Consider the following 23,357-nt stretch of genomic DNA (forward strand, 5'->3'; position numbering starts at 1 on the left):
TACGGAGTAGGTACTGCCCCTTCTCTCCTCTCCCCCGCGTGCTCGTCCAACCCAACCGCCGACACCTCATACACCACATACACACCTCCCTTCCCGCCCCCTTTTTTGGAACCTGTACGCTTGCGTTGCGCCCTACCTATTTGCCTTTCACCAACCACCGGCCACACTTGTCTTTGACATGTCTGATATCGGGGACGTTTTTGAAGAGGCGCACGAGGCGTAGGGCAGTGGGATGGAGGTCCGGAAATGCAAATCCCATGCAACGTTCTCTCTCTATCTCTCTATCTCTCTCTCTGTTCCTCATGTACCATCCCTATTCGGGGCCAGCGGGCCCATTCTTGTCTCTCCCGCGATCCTCGATCCTGGATGGAACCTTTGGAAGGGTGTTTGCGCAAGAGGAGGAAAGGCAGAACGTTTTGTATCGGTTGATTTGCATTTAAGCGTCTAAGACATACTTTTGTGAACCCGTCTTTCTCTCCGCTCATTATTTCTTTTTCTCCCCTTTCTCACTCATAGGCACGAGTACCTATCCATCCGTAGACACTTTCTCTTTTCTGTCTGCGAGCTCCTTTCCCTTTTCGGCCCCCAAAGTCCTTACTTACCTTTTCTTGGGATGCCTTGAGATGGGGCCCTCTACAAGCTAGGTATGACTATGAGGTTTCGGGTTCCTCCATCGCGCGCCTTGGCATCAGAGACAGAGAGACACAGTCACGCAGTTACACAGAGCTTTTCACCTGGACGTCGAAGACAAGGCGATATTGGAAGGGGGGAGGGGGAGGTAAAGCTAAAAAGCCTTGTGCCCGCTTCGCTCGCTATCCGACTGCCGAACGGGTATCGCGCCATCGTTGAGTCAAAACATGTCCAGATTCCCTTTATTTTCCAATAAACTCGACCAAGGAGAAAATGCAGGACTGCTCGAGGAGAGGAGAGAGGCCGGGTACGGCATCCCTCCACCCCCCTCTTCCCTTAGCATGACCATTCTCCTACCTTACCTATCACAGGTTTCTAACCATGACTTCGTGTTATTCATCTACGAAAGAGGCACTGCCACGGGCAAAGAGACTGGGGAAAAGGCAACAAGGGGAACCAGGGTCTACGCGTTTCCTGCGCCTTGTTCCCTCGCCCACAACTCCCACCGCCGTTCATCGCCGACCTCTCATCTTACTTACATGGCCTTCAAATTGGACACGAACCTGGGGGAGACCTGCCGGCCGGCCGGCCGGCGGTGAGAGGACGATATAGTTCATCTTATTCATGCTCGTCACCCTCTGCCGGGAAGGCCGGGGGAGGGGGGGGGAGGGGAAGGGGAGGGGAAAAGGTGCGACTCTTTTGGGGGCCGTTTTGGAAATCTCCAAATGGAAGGAAACACGAAGGAGGGATGGGATGGGATCGGGACCTAGAGGTGGAACCGCGCCCCGGCATGTTGGCCTGCTTCTTTCGTTCTTTGTTTCCTGGGATGCCTGGTTAAGTCCACATTTGGGATCTCGTGAGGACCATTTCGTGATCTAATATACTCTCCCTCGCCCGATCCGAACTTGCATTCAGCATTCAGCCAACGAAAAAGAACCCTGAACAGGCACGACAGGCAAGGCACTCGTGACTTTTGTATCACCGCATTTTGATTCTCACCAGCTCGACAAGGATATCTAAATTGAATCACCAGGGTTTCGGTCCCTCGGAACTCCAGATTAGCCTTGTATATGTGTGTGTGTGTGTGTGTGTGTGGATGTGGATGATGAGGGAGTGATTGGGGAAGGGGGGCGTGTGCGTGTGGGCGTGAGGAAAAAGCTCAATTAGATGGGATGGGGGCCACAATACGGGGTAAGAAATGCGAAAGAAATAAAGAGGGTTTATCATAGATGAAGAAGAATGTCCATCGTCATCAGCTTTAACAAGAACGACTCGCAAAATGGCCTCATTTTCCTTTGGTAAGAAGGGTCAACTACACCTGTCACCCCGCCATGGTTTCACGTTTTGTCCGAAAGAGAGAAGCTTCACATAGCTCACGCAGTAGAAGAGAATGAAAGAATGAGACTGTTCCCACTGATGGGGATATTATCACACGCAACGCGAAAAGGGAAGAGATACGGACTCGCAGAGAGAGAGAAAAGAGATTACGCCAGAATCCATCACTGACCAACTTGGGCCAAAAAAAAAAACACTTACTCGTAATCCGGATTGCGGCAACGAAGCCGCCGCAAGGTAAAAGATGAATGCTCAGAGTGGAGCTTCGCTCTTCCTTCCTTCTTTCTCTTTCCATATCTCCCCTTCCTCTCTGAGATGTTGGGAAACCCGAAATGGGATGCACATTTTTGCAAGAACCAAGGGAGAAAATCTGCCTCGCCGTTGTGTGGCTGGGCTGGAGATTCGATGATGAAACTTTTTTTTTTTTTCGTCCTCATTTCATTGTCCCTCTTTGCTCTGCCTCTTGCCTGATTCGTCGTGCTCGCCCGTTTCCGCATGCTTTAGTTCCCAAAGTTCCAGAAAGCAAATACGAATCCCCCCATGAAACGCACATTACAGGCAGAGGCATCATCCCACTTGGAGATGGAGAGATGAGATAGAGGGGGAGCTCCATTCAATTTTAGACACTTGGCAGTCGAATGAAAAAAGGCAACACAGTCCAAACTCGCACTAGTTTTCCGCAGTCGAACAAGAAAATGTGATCGGACTGGGAAAAACAAGTTCGGTAGACGGTTTCCGTCCCATGTTCCATCACAAACTCTACTGTTCCGGATCAAGCAATGTCCTTACACCCAAGATGGGCGAAAGAAATCAAGAGGCAGTAAGTAATCCAAAAGTTTCCTCTGGTCCACGTTATTAATGCAGCAGCTCAGATCACAGGATCATCCCATATTTGGACCAACAGAGTTCACGCCCCCTCACGTCTCTGCGAGCTTATCAAAGCTCTTCTTATTCCCGCCGAGCCCATCGTCGTCCATACTTGATTGATAGCCAAGCAGGCATGATCTCTCCTTGATGATGATTTCGTGATGGACATTTCCCATTCATCTCAACTTTCAGAGTTCAAACTCAGAATCTCCATTTTGAGATTGAAGACGAAGGATGGGGGGGTAAACAACAGTACCGAGGGGGGATGAATTACAAGACAAATGAGATGTGGGGTTGGTGGGCAGAACATCAGCCTGCCACGCCGAATATTTCGAGACAACTTTTGTCAAAGTCGTCGGAGCGTTGGGAACACGACGCTCAACTTAGACGTCCCGAGTCCTTGCTCCTAGCCTCCAAGACCACGAGCCCTGCCTCCAATGTGGATGCCCACGCCGAGGTGAGGAAATGCCGAAAGTATGAAGAGGGTCCGACTCATGAAGGGAGGGAAAGCCGGATGGAGCAAAATACTCAGCAATGGCGAAGAGACCGAACCCTAGGAAATACCCTTTGATGGATGAGGGTTTTGCTTTTCCTTCTAGAGCTCCTTCTGGGCTTGCTTCCTTTCCTTCTGCTTAATGCCAAGCTCGCCCCGCGGTCCATCGAGAACCGCTTTATTTCTCATCTCCCTGGCGGTGGGGAAAAGGGAAAGGCCAGGGCGAAAAGGGCGGGAAGGCTTTCTGGAGAGAGAGACACGCCTGATTACCATTTCGTACCGAACCGTTTCAAGACTCAAGGGCAGCACCGGTGACCGTACCCTGCTTGGGTTCTTCTCTGCTTACTGTAATTGTGATGATTTCCGCCTCTCCGCTTGCCCAGCGCGGCTTCAATCTCCCGCGGCTGTGGGGGGACCACTGGCAGAATTAGAAGTGGTGTCTGCCTCGCCATTCTCCGCCTGTCCAGTCCTCGCGTCGCCGTTCACCCGTCCCCTCTTCCGCGATGCGTCCTGCTGACTCCGTCCCCGTGCCTGCGGCCCCCCACCCTTTTATCCGCGTAACATCATCGTCTGTTTTTCTCTTCAAAGGTGGGGAATGGTAAAGAACCTCCCCCGGCGGACACGGCGTGCACGGCAGACGCGAGCCGGTGAGACGGGAGGCAAACATTGTTTCGCCTTTGGAGGTTAAACCTCCGATGCGGATGGGCTTCAACTCAAGCCTCAAGCCTCATCCTCTCAGGTACAACAGTGGGCATGGGTAGGGATTCGACTGCCCAAGAACATGGCGAGAAGACGCATTGCGGGATTAGGGGCACCCCATGCCTCTGGGCACTCGGTGCCAGTCCCGGCTCCCTGGCCGGTTAGCGGCTGGCCTGTCGTTATTTCCCGCAGTGACTCGCCGGATGTAGTATCCGTGGATTTGGGGGGGTTTTGGGACTATGGAGGTTGGCACGTTGAAAAACGGGTTTGGCCACAGTGAGCTTTTGAGATGCAACCCCTCAAAGATCATTTCCATATCGGGACGCTAGCTGGAAAGGACAAAAGGCCTCGTCTCGGCGGGGAACGTCCGCATGGCCAAGTGGCACTGACTAGCCCTGCCGTTGTCTCGGTAGGGCGCTGATGCCCTGGACTTGTGTCTGGCCGAATTCAAACTCCTCACAATGGCCGCCCTCCCTGCACACTGCCCTTGGGACGTCCATCGCAAAACGGGATAGACTCGTGTGAATGACGTGCTGTGAACTCTAGACTCAGTCAGGATCTTGGCCTAATCTGACAAGCGAGCGCTGACATGCTTCAGCAAACGCCCTCGCATAGTCGGCCGATGTGTGCTGAGTTCTCCGTTGTAGATGAGATGAAACCTACGAGCCCTAGAAAAGAGAGGGAAACAAGGTGTTGCGCCTTGCAAATTGGATGCGACCATCTTGCCGTTCAGCCCGCATCTGCAAGGAACACTTGCATGTCCTCTCCTTGCTTGTGCATCCCCCACTTCACGACAGGATGAGGTTATTGTATCCGTACTCTGTATCCGTACGTTTAGGCGAGCTCTGTCGAGTCTGGCCTGGACCTGTCTATGGACACTGGCCCAGCTCCCCTGGCACGCCTGGTAAGAGACGGTGGGAACAGGGAATTACCATGACGTGCGGGACAATCTCCTTTTCCGAGGTTCCGAGGCGTGGCAGGGTAGTATCCCTCGCTACCCTCATTTATCTTCGACACAAGCCTTATAAGCATCGTCGAAGAGCATTTCGGACGACGACCTTATGCTTCGAGTGTCTAGTCGTCTCGAAATGGAACGGTAGGGATACTCGAGAGGACAGGGTCCCAAATCGGCCAGAGCGTCACAGGCCATTCCCTAGCATCATCGTCGACTCTAGCAGAAAGAGATGAGACGAGATGCATGAGATGGCTTGGATGAGAGGGCAAGCGGACTGACTTTCCCCACCTAATAAACTTGTGACAAAAGCTAGCGAGCCCAGTGCCGCAATCAGTCGAGCTTCACCTCTATCATCGAAACTTCGATCCAATCAACATAGTGGCAGAGAGCCGGCTGAGAGGATCCTTGTCCCCGTCCACACTGGCGTTCTGGAGAACGGAAGGGGTATCGGAAGGGAAAACCTGGCGACGCTTTGCCCTCCAATCTCTTTGTAATCCACGAGCAGGTCAGCCATGGTTCTTCACACAGGAGATGACGAAGAGGTATTCGTAGTTCCAGTACCTCAATGACCCAGAATTCTCCATGAGTTAGCGTCAACTCGGGAACAGGTGGCCAGAACCCTTCGAGACAACGACATTAGCACACGAAGCTCGAGTTCGCACAGAAAAGGCAGTCACTGGTCTGCCAGAACTTGGCCTACAGTCGCCTGCGAGGCACCCAGGGCCGTCCCATGAGAAAAAAGAGGGCGATCGTGTCTCAGAGAACACTGAAATAGCGTCCCGTGTCGTTGTTGGCTTGGGGCGACATCTGTCAACCACGCACGCCTCCAGACTAGTCCGCTGATGCGCCCTTTGACGGGCAAACGTGCTTGTCGAACCATGATTTTGGCACGAGAATGTTACAGGCCAGAGAAGCTAGTCCCGCGCCGCTCGTAGCGGCAAAGTTGTTAGCTGCCTGCATAATTCAACCCAGCCTCTGGTTCAAGGATCGACTTTGGCGCAAAGCTCGAGGAACAAGTGGCTCGAGACTGCGGTCGAGACTCGCGAGGGTCGTGAAGACAACGACGTTTTCGTGGGCCACAAACAGAGTCTTCGGATGAGAAGAATTAGAGCAAGACTCCCGTGCGATGATCATCACACAGATGTGTCTTCTTTTCTCATGTCTATCCGTAGGCTGCGCTGAAAAAGCCGCGTTTCCGGAGTTTGAGCTTGGTTGAGCGTACTCTTCCACTTCGCTAATCACGTTGTCCAAGGATCTTCATGCAGCCTCATCGCAGATCAGCTCGGTCAACAGATCTTTTTAGGCATGTAGGACAGTTGCGCGAGCTCCAACGAGCCGAAGGAGCGGGACTTGGCGCGTAGCGATGGCAGTCGAGACTCGAGTGGTGTGGGTGTGGGTGTCAGTGTCGCAGTGTCGCGGTGTCGCTCGTGGGCCTTGCACGGCTGGTTGATGCTCGTTATCCGTCCCCGTCTCCTCCTCCCTAGCCCATCGATCGCGTTCCGCCGATAACCCGGCCCCTTCCCCCTCTCCCACGCAGATCTTTAGGGCAAGCTTCGTGGAGGATCAGCGTAGCAAAAGCACGAGCAGCATGCGCCGCGGAACGCGTGCAAAGCACATGCATGCCACATATGGCTGGCCCAACTTTGACGATCGTGCCTTTTTTCTGCCAGGTGTGCCGAGCTAGCTTGAACATTAGCTATCTTGAGCTGGCCATCATCCGAGCTGATTCTTTACAGAAAATGCCTGTTCGGTATGACCACACCGAGGCCGAGGTGCTGAAATCGCTAGAGGAGACGAGGCCGATGCCAGGCCAGTCTTGACGGCGGGAATTGAGCTGGGTCAGGGCCTTGCCTTGAACCTGACCAGCAATGCTAGACCCCGCAGGCTGCAGGACCTGTAGTGTATCCGTAGGCATACTCACCAATTTTTTACTTCGTAGACATTGCCTTCGGCTAGGCGAAGCCAAGCAGATTGTCGGTTGCAGCTGAGGAATGCGCTATGCATGTCCAGTTGATGAGCATCGACACGGATTGCAAAGGAGCTTTCCTACATTGCGAATCGTCACATGCCGAATCAGATGCTCCCTCGTCAAGCGGAACATGGGCTAGCCGTAGCGGGCAGACAGTTTTACCATGCAATTCTCTCCGGAAGTCCGCGAATCCAAACTCATTGCAGCCAAGTCTGTAGTAGTGTTCTTGGGTGGTGGTAACTGAGCAGGTCTCTTGGAAGCGGTGACCAACAGTTCTTCCGGTTCGGTTAGAGGAGGGATCTAGAGTCCTTTCGTGCCCTTTCGCAAGTATGTGATGTCAGGCTGTCGATGCACAGCATGGCAGATTTCCAATTCAGCACTCCATGGTAGTATACTAGTGCTTGGTAGTGCCTAACGTCCACATCTGAGGAAAAGAGCCTCCCAGACTCCAGAGTGCTAACTCCCTCGTCGGCACCTTAGATGGGTGAGGTGAAACCGCCACAAAATTGGACAGTGGAAGGCTGAGGACGTCTGGGTATGTCCAGCACTGGCTTGGCGGGGTCTGACGGGTCCAGGGCTGACGGCATTGGGGAGATTGTGATTTGGGGATTCCTGCAGCGGGCGGATGAATTGAACGGTCAGGGATGTGGCGTTATCCGGCCCTGAGGATGGGGGGCAACGGCCATGCCTCGGTGTTCCGTCGTGGAAGAGGTAGAAGTGCAAGACCGCCGCCCAAGTCCCGGATAAGGTTGAGAAACCATCTTGCGGGAGCCACGATGCCGCTTTTGGCGGTACTGCAAATGCACCATCGAGAACTTGGCTTTGTCGTGGCCGGAACAGGCGAAAGGATGGACCTCCAAGTGATGGTGGCTAAAGTAGCGGTGGGCGCAGAGTGCACTCCTGTCCATATGTAGCGCAACTGAGCTGGTGATATAGTTGGAGCCGAATTGTTGGATCGAGCCACAAGCCCAAAGTTGAAGTCAAGTGCCCCAGAGCCGCATGATTAGTGTTGAGATCCGTGGCGTTGCTCGAAGCTTGTCATGCACGTCCTGAAGAGCTTCAGTCTGGTCTGGCCTCGGACAAGGGAAAGAAGAAGTATCGGTAGGCTGTAGACTGTGGCAATGTGGCACTTGTCCGTCACGTCGAGTCAAGGTCGTCCGAGGCCATTTACAGCAATAGAGGGCGTTTGTGAGCGTTGACGGTCTCCGTCTGAGTGGCACAACTCGATAAATGCGTACGTCCGTAACAGACAGCGGCCCTGGCAACAAAGATGTAGGTTTGATTATTAGTGGGCAGATGCTTTGCAGGATGCTTGGACGACTGAAAGAGGTTGGGTGAGGGTCGTAGCTAGGTTGGTTAGGTGTAATGAGATAGAAGCTCGAGGAAGCGGCAAGGGTTCCAGGTCACGGCTGCCGGGTTGAACGATTCCGAGGTGGTCTTGCCGAGTCTGAGTGCCTTGTGCAATTCCGGGAAACGGTCTTGGAGTTGCTACCATCAGCGGCAAGTGATATCTGTATTGACTGCATCACTCACAAAATTGAGCGTCAATTTTGATTTTGTTCTGTTTTTCGCGCACCCTCCTTCCTTTTCCCGCTCCTGCTTAGTGGTGGTGGTGGTGGTGGTGGTCATAGCAAGAGCAGTGGTAGGTGGTGACTGCACTCCGTGACTGCGTATTCGTAGGCAGTGGTGGTCAACGTGGATAAAAAGGATGACCCCTGTTTCCTCGTCACCGTGTTTCAGATTTACAGCCATGACAAGGGTTTTCCTGCCCTGTAGCTCCGCACCTTCTTAGCTGCCCAATGTCTTTCCTTGGGAGCTCATTCCGACTGGGTGGGTGAGCAGGGGTGGAGTTTCCAGGAAACGTCGTGGTTGTGAAGAAGGAGCGGGCACGCGGGATACATCCACGCATGGGCCCCTGCCGTTCTCACACCCATGCGGGGGGGGGGGGGGGGGGGGGGGGGGGTACTTTGTACTCCGTAGTGTACGTACCGCTACGTACTGCACGGTCATGCAGACTGAGCTCCATCGCAATCCAAAAGAAGCCTAGAGCCAATCGAGGGACGGAACCGCTCCTGCCACAAACTTCTCAGAGGGGAAAGTCCCGCCCTTGTTGATTGGTCAACATTCGATGGAAGGCGATCTGGGATCGTCCGGGCGCCATCGCATTTGCAAGTGCAAAGAGATTTGCTGGGTCCAAAGTCGAGAATCTGGATTCCAGATTTCGGTCTAGCCCAGTCCTCTAGCCCAGACTCCAAAGACACCAAAAGGATTACCACCACCACCACCACCACCAAAAAGAAAAAAGTCAACATAACCACAACGTAACGGCCATTTTCAACAGACTCGACTCTTTTCGTGTTTCTTGTCTGCCTTCAGCCGCTGTACATTGCGACTCATCATTATCTGATTCTCGTGTCGAGTCCACCAAAACGGTGTAACGCTCATGGCGAGAACGCCCTCATTCATACACAGTGCAACGTGAAAGGCTATTTATACGGCAATGGAAGCCAGCCACAGTCGAACGAGCTGTTCCGTACAACTGAGCATAGGCCATGATGTAGAAAGTCACAGAGCACCGCGTGCTCCTACATGTACGAATGCTCCGAAAACTTGGCCGCCACCGCCTCCCTCCATGCTGCGTAACGAGATACTTCAGAAAAGAGTTCAGATCCTATTCTGGCAACTGCGCCGCTGTTGGCTGGAAGAAGCATCCAATCACAAGACGGAAACTTCTTTCGCCTCTGAAGTCTGAACTTATGTAGTGAGTTGAGTTGAAGCAGCATGCGCAATTAGCCTGGAAATCCGGGATGGGCCTGTCGGCGTGACCTCTTTGGCGGTGCTGATCGACAAATCCACATGTGGTTGTCAGAATGACAGCTAGCAATGACCTTTCAAGGAGTCTCTTGGTGAACAAATCACATCGCTCAAGCCCAGGATAGTTTCCGGAGACGGGTGTTCGCTCATGAGATCAACAGTTGACGCTGCTGCCTCCTCTCGCAAACACCATATCGAATCGTGCATCTCATGTTGATAGTGCGCAGAACGGAATCGAATGAACTGCAATAACTTCAAACCGACCACCTATCACCTCTTCCACATCGAACCCCATGATAGGCTTCTACGAGACTGATGCCATATCTTCTTGGCGCCGAGTTCACCTCGCTTGAGCGGCAGGACTGAGAGGACGGCTGCACAACGCTAAGCTCGCTTCAATCTCGCCATCACCGACTACAGTTCTGAGAACGGGGGGAACTGAGCTATCAGCCTACTTTGGCCGTCAAAATAGCACTCCCACCGCACATATTCGACAAGGCGCAGACTGCGGCTCATCATTTCGCTGCCTAGCCGGACGTTCCCCGATCACGATGCGTTGGCCGTTGGGCAGTCTAGGTTGATGACTTTGGCTTCATCTGCGCACAGTTGCTATTGTGGACCGCGCTCAGAACGCTTGCAATCTCCTCTCGGTTCTCGATGCATTCGACCACCATTCCCTTTCCGGCCAGTTCCCTGTCGGAGGCGAACCAGCGTCAAAACTAATTAGCCACGACTACCTATCCGTACGCACATACGTCTTCTGCCTCCTTTGGATGTAGACAATGCGATGGCGGACTTGCCCACCCCCGGCACCGTGCCCCCTTTCAAAGCCATGTAGCAAGACGCGCCTGGCTTAATTGAGGCAATGCTGCACAGAGGTGGAGGAGGAGACGCTTCCTTGCCTGCCGCAGACTACCGAGGATGAGACGAGCGCCGGCGGGCGGCAGACGAGACAAGAACTGCATCAAACAGCTGCGACCAGGCGCCGTTGAGCCAGGCAGGCTTCCCGCCACCACCAAGCTAAACCATGGATGAAGGGGAGGATCTTTCAAAGTTGGGGTCTCTCCATGACACCTTATCCGGCAGAGTAAGAGCCTGGCTCTCGAAATCGACCTCCATCGATAGGCTTCCGGAAGCGCCCACTGAAAGACTTGGTTTCTCGATTTCTACATCGGGTCTCGCCTTTATCTTGACTGAATACCCGGTCATCAGCCACACCCCTGGAATCTGGAGTATTGTGCCGGCAAATTGCCTGATTGAGAGGACGTACTCAACACAAAATGGCTTGCTTGCTGGGCGCTATCTCTACATCAGCTCGACTTCGAAGGTATATGGCTGACCGCACACTTACGCGTTACAATTGTCACACGGCTAGCCCAACTAGATGACCTGCCATGCATGGACATTACCGTATCTTCGAATGCCTACAAACAATGACGTTGGGCTCATCTCATAAGCTTACGGTACAGAACGCCTAGCATTGTGTTCAGCTGACAGGTTGGTTGAAAATCAACGTCAGACAAACATGTGGCTCAATGCTGATTTCACAAGCAATTGCTCATCACCCGAAAGGAGAGAGAGCGTTCGTACAGTCCTGTTGCTACCTTAGACTACACGGGATTTCTTGAGTCGGGCCATTCTTTCCCATCCAACATCTACAAGGCAGTTTTCACGGGTTTACCCCAATGCACTTGCCTACTGCTCGCATTCGCAGCAAGATACCTTGAGGTAAGCACGGCAAGGTAAACTGCTATGTAAGCTATGGCAGGAGAGAGATGGCGCACAGCCTTAGGTACGTACCGATGTAACGTGTCCAGGTATCTCCCGAGCATCCAGAATCCTTCGGACGCACACGCCGCCCGCCCCTTGAGTAGTCGGTACGTCTTCACCAATTACGTACTTCGCTGAGGCGTGTAAGGCACCCCGTCCCGTTCTCTTTCTGCCAACTACGAACACCCATTCCCAGCTTCTTCGTTCCCTTGGCCTCGGTGGCCTCCTCTCACACCAACAACGACAGCCCATTTTTTAATACCTCGTCAAACGAAAAACCCCACACACCCCCATATGGCACCTTGACACCCTCTTCTCCAGCTCTCCGCTGATTCCTGAACCATCAATAACTGTGGCTGGCCTCTTTTGAATCCCACTTTGACTACGAACAGCCAACCCCACTCCAACTTGTTGCGCTGCTGCAGAGCTCGAGTCTGTTTACTCAAGGCTACAGTACCAATACCTCATTGTTTTCCTTGGGCCAAAATCTTTACTGCCACGGTCAAGGATGATGATTGTATGAGGCAGACGCGGAAAGGCAAGTGTTGGAGTAAGCGCTCTACGGCGAACTCAAGACCTGACTCTTGGGCTTGACATCCCATCCATCACTTAACTTGCTTTCAGTAGTCTAAGTACGTATACTTGGCCGACCTTGTTGAATCCAACAATACTATCTAGTCCGATAACCAGTGGACGAGGTCTGTGAGCAGCTGCTAAGTGAAGACAAGAGAAGCTTAGTAAATCGTACATATCATCCGAGGAACCTCGAAACGCATTATAGTTCCTCCGCGAGGCGGCTTTCATGTACGGATACGCACCAGTAAACCACCAGACGAGACAAGAGGGGCTAGGCAAAACATCAGCACGGCCAGGAGACGTATCCTTGTTCTTGCCTGCTTCAGCACGAGACTGCATCGCGTCCCATTCGCGTCTGCAGCGAGAGCATCCAATCAGCCTCTCTGAACAGATAGGTTTGCGAGCGAATTCGCCTTCTCAGCCGTTCTGCGGCTACAACCCCGCCCAGCTCCATCTCGCCCGTGTACGTATCGAGCTTGGGAATCCAAAAGTCGGAAATCAGTTTGCAGAGTTAACTTGAGCCTTGAGTACCTACGGGCCAAGGCAACGGCGGTTGATATCAACCTTTGAGAACGTACACTGTCCCCGATTTTCTTACTATCAATCATGTTGTCTCTGTCTATTTTCCCATGCTCTTGCTGCTTCTCCTCTTTCTTTCCTTCTGTCTCCAGGTGATGGTGTCGTTAACTAATCATCAGGATCGACCCTGCGCCTCTGGTCGAACTCTGCTCACACACTTCTGCATTTGTCTACTGCCTCAAAGATGCGTACCAGGCTATCCCTGCTGGCTACGGATGTTGAACTGCATTTACATAGAACACGGCGGCACGCGCACGCGCACACAGTTTCCCGACGACGACACCCCTCAATCACCTACCCACTTTGGGAAGCTAGGCGAAGCTACAATGCTTACCCCCACCGACGGCAGCTCCTGGCGGAGTCTCTATACATAATCAGGTCACAAAGCTGCATGCCAAGCTTGAGGGCGCGGAGAATTATCGACGGACCAGGGGACAAAGATGACTGTGTGCGATGCAAGCAAGAAACACCTTGCGCAGATGGAGGAGGGAATACTTGCGACAGCCTCATCGGCGTTGGCAGCGTCAACGTCCAGCAAATGGACGTCGATATCAAGGCCAAGGTCCGACATTCTCACGTCCCGGCTTGTCCTGCCCTACCCTCACTTGAGCCGGCTTGCCAGCCCCCCTTGACGGTCATACGCAGCGCTGCTCATGCATTGTCTTGCGTGTCGTGCGTATTCTGTCAGTGAGGGTGGCTTGCGCCTTGCCACCGAAGACTGGTCTCCTCCTGTTCTCGTCTCGCTTCTACTGATACCGCAGTCCAAGACCCCGCTCTTGCTCTTTAGCTCGTATTATAACCTAGTACGGATACTGTGGGTATGCGGTTACGGTTCATGGATACACAAGCCATAGGTGTTGGGTCACAGTACAGTAGAGTTGTGGTGGTGGATGGGTTGATGCTTCTACTTCTAGCTGACTGTAGCACGAAAGCCGCACCGATACTGGCACAGAAAGCATGGATACAACAGCATGTTGACTGGAAAAAGGCAAAAGCCAGTCCGAAGACGTCGCCGTCCTTGACAATGACAATGGCGACTCCCAGCCCAACCACCATGCAGCCTTTTCTGGTTCTGGGAGAGGGATCGGTAGATTTCTTACATCACTTCTCGCCCCCAACTTCTGATTTCCAACTGTCTTTGCTGCAGCACCCATCATCCGGCATCCTGGCCCTCTAGCATCTAGCATCCACAGACAGCACACCCACATCCACATCCACATCCACATCCCTCGTTCCTCATTCCTCATTCCTCGTTCGCCTCCAGTGGCCGTCAGTTCATCTTGAAGTCTGATTCTACGCCAGTGTGGGATTTCTCCATCTTGGCCCAATGCTGACTAGCCGCCTTCGCCACAGTTCCCGGGTTTACACCCCCCCTTTCATCCCCATCACCACCCCCCTCTTGGCCCTTGCTGAGTTTTTGGGAGTGGGAGAAGAGTCCATGTGGGCGTGGGCGTGCAGACACCCCCTCGCGCCACTTGATCTGTGGGTTGGGACCGCGGACTGGACTGGGCTGGGCTTGGACACAAACAACGCGCACCCCCCTGTGCTCATCCCCCTCCATGTGTCATCTCTTCTGATACGCGCTGGTTGTAAATGAAATAAACCAGGCTCACTGTCATTCTCCACCACGGGCAACGCACCTTGACCACCATCCATTCCGCACCGAGCCTTATCCTGAACTATCCGTAAACGGCCGGGCCATCTCCCAGACTCCTATGCCTCTCTCTGTGCTTTGCTTTCTCTTACTATCCGCACTTATTACTTTGTGGATGGTGCTTGCGATTCAAATTTGCCAGGAAAAGCTGGAGACTCCCTGAGTGTCTCCTGAGTACGAATACCTAGGACCTCGACGGTCTTGGATGGACCTGGATTGACTTCCACACTATGATCCTGCACGCCTCGTCGAATCAGTCGGGCCTTGCTGGAGTGGTTCATCTCCTTTCCCGCGTCTCCATCCAGCATCTGCATCTGCATCAGTATCCGCACCTGCACCCCCGGCCGGGGTTCCATGGGAAAGGGAAATGGCGAAATAACGAAAGAGGGAGGCAGACACACGCACACACGGAGGACTATTTCGTGGTGTACTTTGTAGAGAGGAACCTACACACACACACACACACACACACACATACTACGTACACACACATTGCAGATTTCCATATACAGACACTTGCGCACCGTACTTTTACAGGACACACCCCCGTCACTCTTCCCGCTCGTGGGCCCGCGGGTTCCCAAAGAACAGAAGCCGTTCAATGCCTGCCTGCCTGCCCCCCTCCATGTCCATGATCCATCCTCCTCCCAGAAACCACATATTACAATACCCACAGTTACGCCTCGGCTCCTATTACTGCTCCAGCGATGCATCGGCACATCGTCAGCACCTGGCGCTTTGATTCACACCATACCTTGTCATGAAGGTTTCGAGGCTCCGGCGATCTACGATACAGGTAGGTAGGTTGAGGAAAGGGATGTTGGGGGTCAGTATCAAGTTCTGTGTTGGCCTCGACTGTGATTCCGCGTCGAGTATCCTCGAGTATCTGTACATGGACTTCACGATGCGAGTTGTTCCTCCACCAGCCTTGCTTGCTGTGGCAACCCAGGAACGACACTCTCAGCCCTTCCCAATCTTGCCTTACGTCGTTGGCACTAAAAACGTCTCCATGCCTAAATGAGGCCGGGCCCGTTCGTGGAGTTGGCTTCATCACCGTACGCCCCGCCCTTGATTTGTACTTTGTACTACGAATCCCGATACGGATGGACACAGTAAAGGACTGTGAGTGTGATGAGGTAAGGTCAGGTATCTGAGAGACGAGGAGGAGGAGGGCGAAAGGACGAAAGAGCCCACGCGTGCCACGGTATGGGATACCTTTCCTTCCTTGACCTTGGCTCGCCTTTCCCTCTTCACTTTCCATGCCCAGTATTCGTACACACCTATCCGTACTCCGTACAACGGCATCGCTGCTAGCTAGTTCTGTTCCTTGCAAGTTGCCGTGCCTTACTAGTCCCAGTTGGGCACGGAGTTGCCTCTCATTCTCTCTCTAGGCCCTGGGGACCGGGTCTGGGTCTCTGGGTCCCTCTCGTCCTTTGGGAAAGGAAAGTGAGGTAACTCCGTGCCTTAGACGACTCCGTAAGGATACCTTAGGTACGGAGTAGAAGCTGCTGGCCTACGGATACTACTACTGCTGCTGCTGCTGGCTGCTACTGCTGGCGCCGCTGATGCTGCTGGGTCAGAGTCTGAGAAAGATACGTACCCCCCTCTCGGGCGTGAAATGCGGAATGGAAAGAGAGGTGTCCAGGGCAGGCCACAGGCCGCAGGCGTGTAACTCCGTACTCCGTCCGTACCTTACGGTGGTGTGCGGTGTCTGTAGTGTCTGTCCCCTTCCCTTCCAGTCCCAACCCAAGTCTCTTTCCCAACTTGGAGCTGGCCGCCCTTCCAGCTTCGCGCCTGTAAAAAAGGTTATTTCCACCACCTGCACCCCCCATACCTCCATTTGTTCTTTCCTACCTTTTACCTTACCTTACCTCACCTCTCGCCTCGGGTTTTTTCTTCAACCTTTCTTCACCTGTCTTCCTTCCACCCATCTTGACTGGCCAGCCAGCAGCTTTTTTCCTCACTTTTCCACTTCTTGACCTTCCTTCAAACTCCCCTTTGTCTCGCTTTCTTCAACCACTGCTCGCTGCCTTCTTCTTCTTCTTCACCAGCAGCTTGAGCTTGAGCTTCACTTTCTTGATTCGACACGACACGATTCCATACACAACAACATCAACAATAACAACAACCACCCGAAAAACACACATCAAACCCCAGAAACAAAATCAGCCACCCATGTTGTCTGATTTCACCTTCAACAACTTTTAAAAACACCTGGAGCACATGAGTATACATGACCATGCTCACAGTCAAGCAGCCAACACACTACGGCTACAAGTCCGTCCATGACCTACCTACTCCGCCCTCGACATCTCGACCCTCGCCTCCCTTGGCTTATCAAGACCACCCTTCGCACAAGCTGCTGCCGTCCATTCCCCGTAGCCACAGTCCAGCTGGCCAGCATATGTCGGCACATCATCGTGGCCTGCCTCCCCCGGCGGCCATGACTTTGCCGCCTCAGCCGCCTCACCCAAGCTCGGCTCCTCCTCCGCCACCTCCTCCCGCCCCCCAATCCATCGGCCAAGCTCAATCTAGCCATGGCCATCTGATGGGCCAGCTGCCCGGTCCGCCGCCGCAGTGGCAAGGCGCCGAGGATTCCATGAGGAGCTGGCTGGCAGCGAAGACCGAGGAAGAGCGCAGGAGACAGGAGGAAGAGAAGACGAGGCAAGAGACTTTGCGTCTAGAGCAACGGCGCATCGAGGCCGACATGCTGCGAACCTCGCTGAGCGGCGGAATCCCCCCGCCCATTGTTCCTCTTGTCTTTGCTGGAATGGGAGGCGGTGTTCCTCCTGCCGCCCTGGAGTGGGCACAGCAGTTCCTCGCCCAGCAGGGACAGCCTCAGCACCCCCAGCTACTTCCTTCCCAAGGTCCTTTGTCACCCGAGCATCGCCGCAATTCTCAGTCCCAGCCCTATGGTCAATATGCAGGCGTTCCTTCGACGCCGAGCTCCGCCCCCGGACCTCACGGATTCCCCGCCTACCCAGGCTCTCCCCAGCGGGGAAGGGCAACGACTCTGTCCTCAACCGGCTCGGTGTCCCGGCCACTCGGATCTAGCAATTTGCCCAGCCTCAACACGAACGTCCCCCATTCTGGACCACCAGGCCCGTCGGCACTGCAGAGCCACCAGCACGCAGCCGCGCAGTCTGCGCAGTCTCAACAAGAGGCCCAGCCGAGCCCGTCCATCTACTTTCACCACTGGCACCCGCCGACATCCCAAGCCGGAGGTGGCTCTACTCAGCCTGCGACACCCTCCGGTGCGTCCAGCAAAACCAAAAGAAAGAGAGAGTCGCTTTAGGCTAACCTTGGCTGGTGTGGCCGTTAGGGGAGTCTCCTAGGAACAAGCGCAAGGCCACAGGCCCGCAGCCAGCCCCTCCACCGCCAAGTCAACATCAACGCTTGCGATCGCCTCCTTTCCACGGTGGATCAACGCTTGAGAATCCCCCGCCGGGGCGAAGACGGGGTCATACACGACAACGCAGCGATCTTTCGTCGTATAGGCCGACGGGTCGTGGCCGAGGTGAGAGTTTCGGGACGCCTCGAGGCATGTCTCCGCAAGTCGCAAGCTTCAGCACGGCCCCGGAATACGGTATCGCCAGTTCGGCATCTGCTCAGCAACAGCAACAGCAACAGGCACCGAGGAGTGTTGGTGGACATTCGGTATCATCCCTGTTGTCAGAAGAACCATCGCATGCAGCTCAGTACGGACCGACGCCAACGGAGGCTTATCAAGGGCAGGGCGAGGAACGACGACGATCCCCGTTGTGAGGGGTGGACGGACGAGACGGACGCGTGGGGGTCGCAGGATCAGCAGCCATGCGACAGGCAGCACTGATTGAAATTTGGCTCGGGCCAATTTTACGACTTGTTTCAGCCATACATACCATCACGGCGAAATTTCGCGAAACGAGATGCATGAGTACGACATTTTCTTCCGAATTTTTCGCTTCTATTGGATTCATTCCGCCACGTTATTCTTCGGCCACGACTCTCGGCCCTTTCAACCCTCGTAACTGGAAACAGCGTCGGGAACGATAGGCAGGGAGAGCATTCGACGGCGGCTTCGGATTGCCGTCGATGATTTCGATTTCACAGAGAGAGAGGCATGGATTTCTCCTCGCAGCTTGACGCATTTCCAGATGTTCTGGAACTGGAGGCGCGCATTCTTCACTTCTTCAAAAGGCATGCACGGGTCACGGCACTACTTCACTTCTTTCGATTCTTTTTCTTCTTCTTTCAGGCGGGGGCGGGTACATCCACAGCAGACGAGCCTCGGGTTTTATCATGGATTCAAATTTTCTGCTTCTCTTTCTTACCACACCTGGTGTTTTGATGTGTATGGTACTGTCACCACTGCATATTTTGTTTGGGTGTACCTATAGCTGTCGGGTGTGGTGAAATCATCAACGGCCGGCCAAAATCCACCTGCGAGGTGAGACTCACCAAGGGGGATTGGTGAGAGCATTAAGACTCAGGTTGGAGTTATTTTTTTCAACTTCTCGATTTGGACAAGTTTTCTCGAAATGGAAGGGTGGACTTTGGCAATATCTTCACTCTTGTTGGCTTCTTGAAATCTAGGGCTGGCTTCTTTTGGGCAATCTTACATGTATCATGATACCCTGCAGAAAAGACAAAAAAACAAGACAAGACGCATTTTTGCAGAGACGGATAGACGTGTTTCAACCCCTTGGAGATTGATTCCTTATCTCGCTTGTTTGATTATTGCGCGTTGGGGGTGTGGGAGGCCCAGAGGGGTGATTTGGGAAGGGGGCCGGGAACCAGGGTAACTAGATGACGCTCTGCACCGAGTTATTCTACTACCCCTCCTCTCTCTCTCTCTCTCTCTCTCTCTCGCTCGCCATCTCGTGGCTTGACCCCCCCTTGCCGGCCGGAAATGGCCAAAGACTAGGACAATGGGAAAGGAAAAGAGAGAGTGTGTGTGATGAAAAAAGTCACTCACCAACTTCGGACGTTGCATTACCTAGGTGCCTAGGCGTGCAAGGCTACTAGGTAACTGGGTTCGACACCGGCGCGCGGCAAACTTCAAGAGTTGGGTGGGAAAGTAGCTACACTAACGCTGAGAAGGGATGACGATGGTATAGCAAAGCTGGATTAAGCTCGGGGCGGGAGATTAGCATCCCCTCGGCGATGGAGATGAGGAGTGGAGAATCTTGGCTTTTTCTTTTTCTTTTTCTTTTTTCTCTCTCTTCCTTGGTCCCTGAGGCCTGGGCGTCTGTCTTCTTTTTTTTTCCCTCAGTGGTAATGGGTAATCATGGCCCGCCCTTTTCGCCCGGTGGGGTCTAACTGCCGGGTGAGAGCCCCGTCCGCCGCCGCCGCCCTTCCGCTCGTCGGGCAATGCCCCCCCCCCCCCCCCCCCGTGCCGGGTGCCCGGACCTCGAGGTTGCGTCGAACGTCGGTAATGAGAGAGTTTTGCTCCCTTCTTTTCCACAACTGTTGGTTGCGTTGGGGGTGGGCTTTGTGCCTAGCTTCCCCTTACCCGATCTGGTCAAGGTCAAGGTGCACGCTCTCGACGCAAGCCTAAGCCTGGTCAGTGGTATGAGCGCGAGATTTCTTCAAGTTCATATCTGGGCGAACATAGGTGGGATTGGATCATTGGACGATTGGTTTGGTTTTTGTTGGCTTGGGGGGGTTTTTCCTTCTTTTTTTTCTTTTTTTTTTTTTTGCGCGCGGGCGCGGATCGGGTTGGGGACAGTGCGTCTTGGAACCGGGTGACTGGGTGAGTGTGCCTCTGGGCGTCTCAACCGCGTTCGTTGACATTGGTTGATCCAGCGGTTTCTTGTTGAATCAGTACCTATCTGCACTTAGGTACTCGCGAACGGGAAAGCTAGCTGTGTGCTTCTTTGGGTTTGCCGTTCTCTCGACGTGGAAGCAATGATGCAATAAAGAGACTGTTGTCAGGAGCAATGCGCACGCGCGGGGGAGCTAACAGTGGAAGGCACACACAACCTGGGCGGGGCAAGAGATTTTGCACAGGACAGGTCCCGATTCTGATTCAACCCGAAACGATGGCAGGTATTTCGCTTCCATTCCATGTGTTCCGTCCCGGATGGAGGGGAGGGGGGGCGGCAGGAACCAGCATGACAGGATGCTAGCTAGCTACTCCGTATCGGGCACTACAAGACTTTTTCGAAAGAATGGCCCGCCAGCCCTGACTTTGACGCAAGTCTAATTAATTGTCCGTAGCTTCGTTTCGTTCGGTTTTGTCTTTACTCTCGAACTTTGCATTTGACCTGTCAGATGGATCTCCATTCGTCACTGCGTCTGCGTGGGGAGGAATGTGGGCATTTGTTTTGGATTTCCAATGTTCGAGACCTTTGAGGCGTTTTGACGTGAGTACCTAACGTGCTAACCTACTTACCTGACAGACCGGGTGCAGGATGGGGGTGATGGGCGTGGTTTCCTGATTGGGAAACTGACCGGTCCCTGGCGGTACTACCTGGTTTACGAGTGTACGAATGGGTATTGGGTATGATTGGGATGGACAATTCTTGTAGCTATGGGTTGCCCCCCCCTTGGCTGTGTCCGTCTCGCCTTTGGACATTTTCTGCTTTGCGCTTGGGGTCGAGTGAGGTATTTGCGGTATTGTTTGTTGAACGTAAGGTAAGGGGGTAAAACGATATTCGTACAACATGCAGGCGTGGGCACGGCGGAGCTGAAAGGGGGTGTAGCTTCCCAAATGCTTGTTTGTCTGTACCTAATCCGTACAATACCGGTGAACAGGTTCCTATGGATAGCCAATAAACCGAGGGACATACGAATACGTACGTCTAGAAATGAACGCGGACGGCGGTGGTACGAACGCGAAACCGTGACAAGATGAAGATTGGAGGTCCCGGGATAGGAACGGGATGGGCAGGCGAAACTTGTTACTAGACTGCTAGTTCAGCACGAAGCACGCGGGGCCGTTATCGCTTCGTTCGGCGTCGAATCAGCTTCGGCTTGGCTTGACTGCCTGACCCCAAAGTGTATTTCTCGGCTATTCCAGGAGGGAGAGACAGAAACGGGCATTCGTACGGATAGGTAGGTGAGGTTCATCTTAATGATCCGCCACATATAGGGCTGTCCTAAGCCGGCCGGGGATGATGGCGCGGCGTGCACGGATGTGGGTTCGCAGTGTAGTGGGGGGGTATGTTCAGGCGGGGGAGCCGCGGGACCGGGGGGGCCGTGTTGAGAAATCCAGTGCCGGCCGGCGTCCGTGTCTTTTTTTTTGGTCTTTGCAAAAGAATCGACAAGAGGGTTGGGCTTACTGCCTGTGCGCTTCGGGCGTCTGTTATGTTGGCGCTTAGCAAAGGTGTGTTTGCTGTGTCGCGATGTAAGACGCGAGCATGTTGCTCAAATGGCACATTAATCCACCAGTTGATGTCTTGAAAACCATAACTTGGTTCAAATGGAAATGACTCGATTCAATGCCATCCGCTGTAACGTCTCAGGCGTTCTTGACTCAGTTCAGCGTATGTTTGCCAACCAGTTCCTGCGGTGCCTTGGTCCGAACAATCACGACAAAGTTGCCTTGCTACATTCTCATTTGAAGTTCGTCATTTGTTCAAAATCGCAGTGGCGCCCATCATCTATCTTAATCCCGACCTTCGATGGTGAAGCCTCATTCATTGACGCATCACTTGGGACCACCATGCAGGGACCATGGACGGTTAAGATAGTGGTACTACCCGCCAAGCGACCAACGGCCTTTCATGGAACCGTTTGTGAAAAATCATCCGTCGAATGCAACTTTGCAAGTTTTACCGACCTGTCAGGATTCAGGAAGCCACGCACACGTTTGTTGAGACGGTACAAAAACTTGATGTCGGGGACAAGGTGGGGTTATGCCTCTTCCACGTTGGAGTCTTGGAGGTGGATGCTCGCTGATCTTTTCCCTTATCGAAAATCGGACAATGCATCTCATCAAGGATTTCAACGACGGAATTCCGGTTTTTTAAGATCATGAGATGCTACCCCAGTGCCAGTGAAACTTGCAAGATCTGAGTACATACCAGCACCAGATCGGGGAAGCAAGGGGCAGTGCCGGTATACGAAAACGCCTCTTCCATCCTTGGGGGGGGGGGGGGGGGGGGGGCACGTGGAACTAGGTAGGACGACCGCTACCGGTTTGGGTTTCGATATTGCTTGGAACTCATTTGCGGACATTTACATTTTGAATGAATCGATGGTTGTTGGACGAGATTGCTGCTTCGTCGTCTGGGACACTGAGGTGACATCGTTCACTAGACATGGGAGGGGTTTCAGGCCCCGGGGAGACAATGGCATATCGGCAACCGGAGGATTCGAAGTGGTTATTCTTGAAGCAGTATGCAATGTACTGGAGCATGCCTTGATATTATGTGGAAACGATGAAGATTCGGCTACTTCTCATCTCGACCGCTGCTTGTCTGGTGTCTTGTTTAGTGTGATCAAGGGTCACGCGGCGGCTGTTCAAGTGTAAGTCACGCGAGACGCCAAGTATCTGGGTGATTTACCAGCTACGTTGCAAACCCGCACATCACGGCATTCTAACTCATACCATTGTCTCGTTGAAGCGTCTCCCGTCCATGTATTAGTAGCGTCCTCATTTCTTCGTGACTTTTGTGACCCATGCCCATGGTCGGCCGGGCCATTGCCCCATTATCCAGGACTCTCTAATAACCTCGGACGTCATGGAAAAAGTGATATAGACAAGAAGTAATCCCCCCAAGACAACTCACTTTTCTGAGCTTACTTGTCATCGGAAAAGCCTTCATTCCAGACTGCCCCTTTCTAAAGTTTGGCAGAAACAGGCGTAATACCCGTCCAGAGACGTGGTGTAGGTCACGATCGGCCTAAGCTGATGAGGCAGAGTGACTCTTCTGAGCTACAAATTCAAACTGCATCTTAAAAGTAGGGTAACACATGATAGAAACAAATGAATAGCACCTCGAGAGAAAGCGCTCATCAAATCCTGGCAAAAGTCACGATGTGTGGTTGCGGCGCTATTGTGAAATATAGTCAACTTGTGCTTCACCTC

At 53.3% G+C, this 23,357-nt stretch overlaps 3 protein-coding genes across 3 annotated transcripts; 2 read left to right on the forward strand and 1 right to left on the reverse strand.

Annotated features, from left to right (window-relative positions):
• The first annotated feature begins 4,537 nt into the window (after window positions 1-4,537).
• On the forward strand, window positions 4,538-5,432 carry BDP81DRAFT_179432 (uncharacterized protein). The gene has a single exon (XM_060582258.1). The coding sequence runs from the start codon at window positions 4,736-4,738 to the stop codon at window positions 5,210-5,212; it is 477 nt and encodes a 158-aa protein (XP_060448163.1). The 5' UTR covers window positions 4,538-4,735; the 3' UTR covers window positions 5,213-5,432.
• A 7,887-nt stretch (window positions 5,433-13,319) lies between these two features.
• On the reverse strand, window positions 13,320-13,923 carry BDP81DRAFT_421299 (uncharacterized protein). Its single transcript, XM_060589907.1, has one exon. It carries the CDS (start codon window positions 13,911-13,913, stop codon window positions 13,521-13,523), a length of 393 nt encoding a protein of 130 aa, XP_060448164.1. The 5' UTR covers window positions 13,914-13,923; the 3' UTR covers window positions 13,320-13,520.
• A 2,651-nt stretch (window positions 13,924-16,574) lies between these two features.
• Window positions 16,575-18,106, forward strand: BDP81DRAFT_458996 (uncharacterized protein; the record flags this gene model as incomplete). Its single annotated transcript, XM_060593492.1, has 2 exons — window positions 16,575-17,626; window positions 17,725-18,106. 2 exons carry the CDS (start codon window positions 16,575-16,577, stop codon window positions 18,104-18,106), a joined length of 1,434 nt encoding a protein of 477 aa, XP_060448165.1.
• Window positions 18,107-23,357: the final 5,251 nt, after the last annotated feature.

The sequence above is a fragment of the Colletotrichum phormii genome (assembly GCF_030913505.1).
Source record: "Colletotrichum phormii strain CBS 102054 chromosome Unknown BDP81scaffold_5, whole genome shotgun sequence".
Lineage (NCBI taxonomy): Eukaryota > Fungi > Ascomycota > Sordariomycetes > Glomerellales > Glomerellaceae > Colletotrichum > Colletotrichum phormii.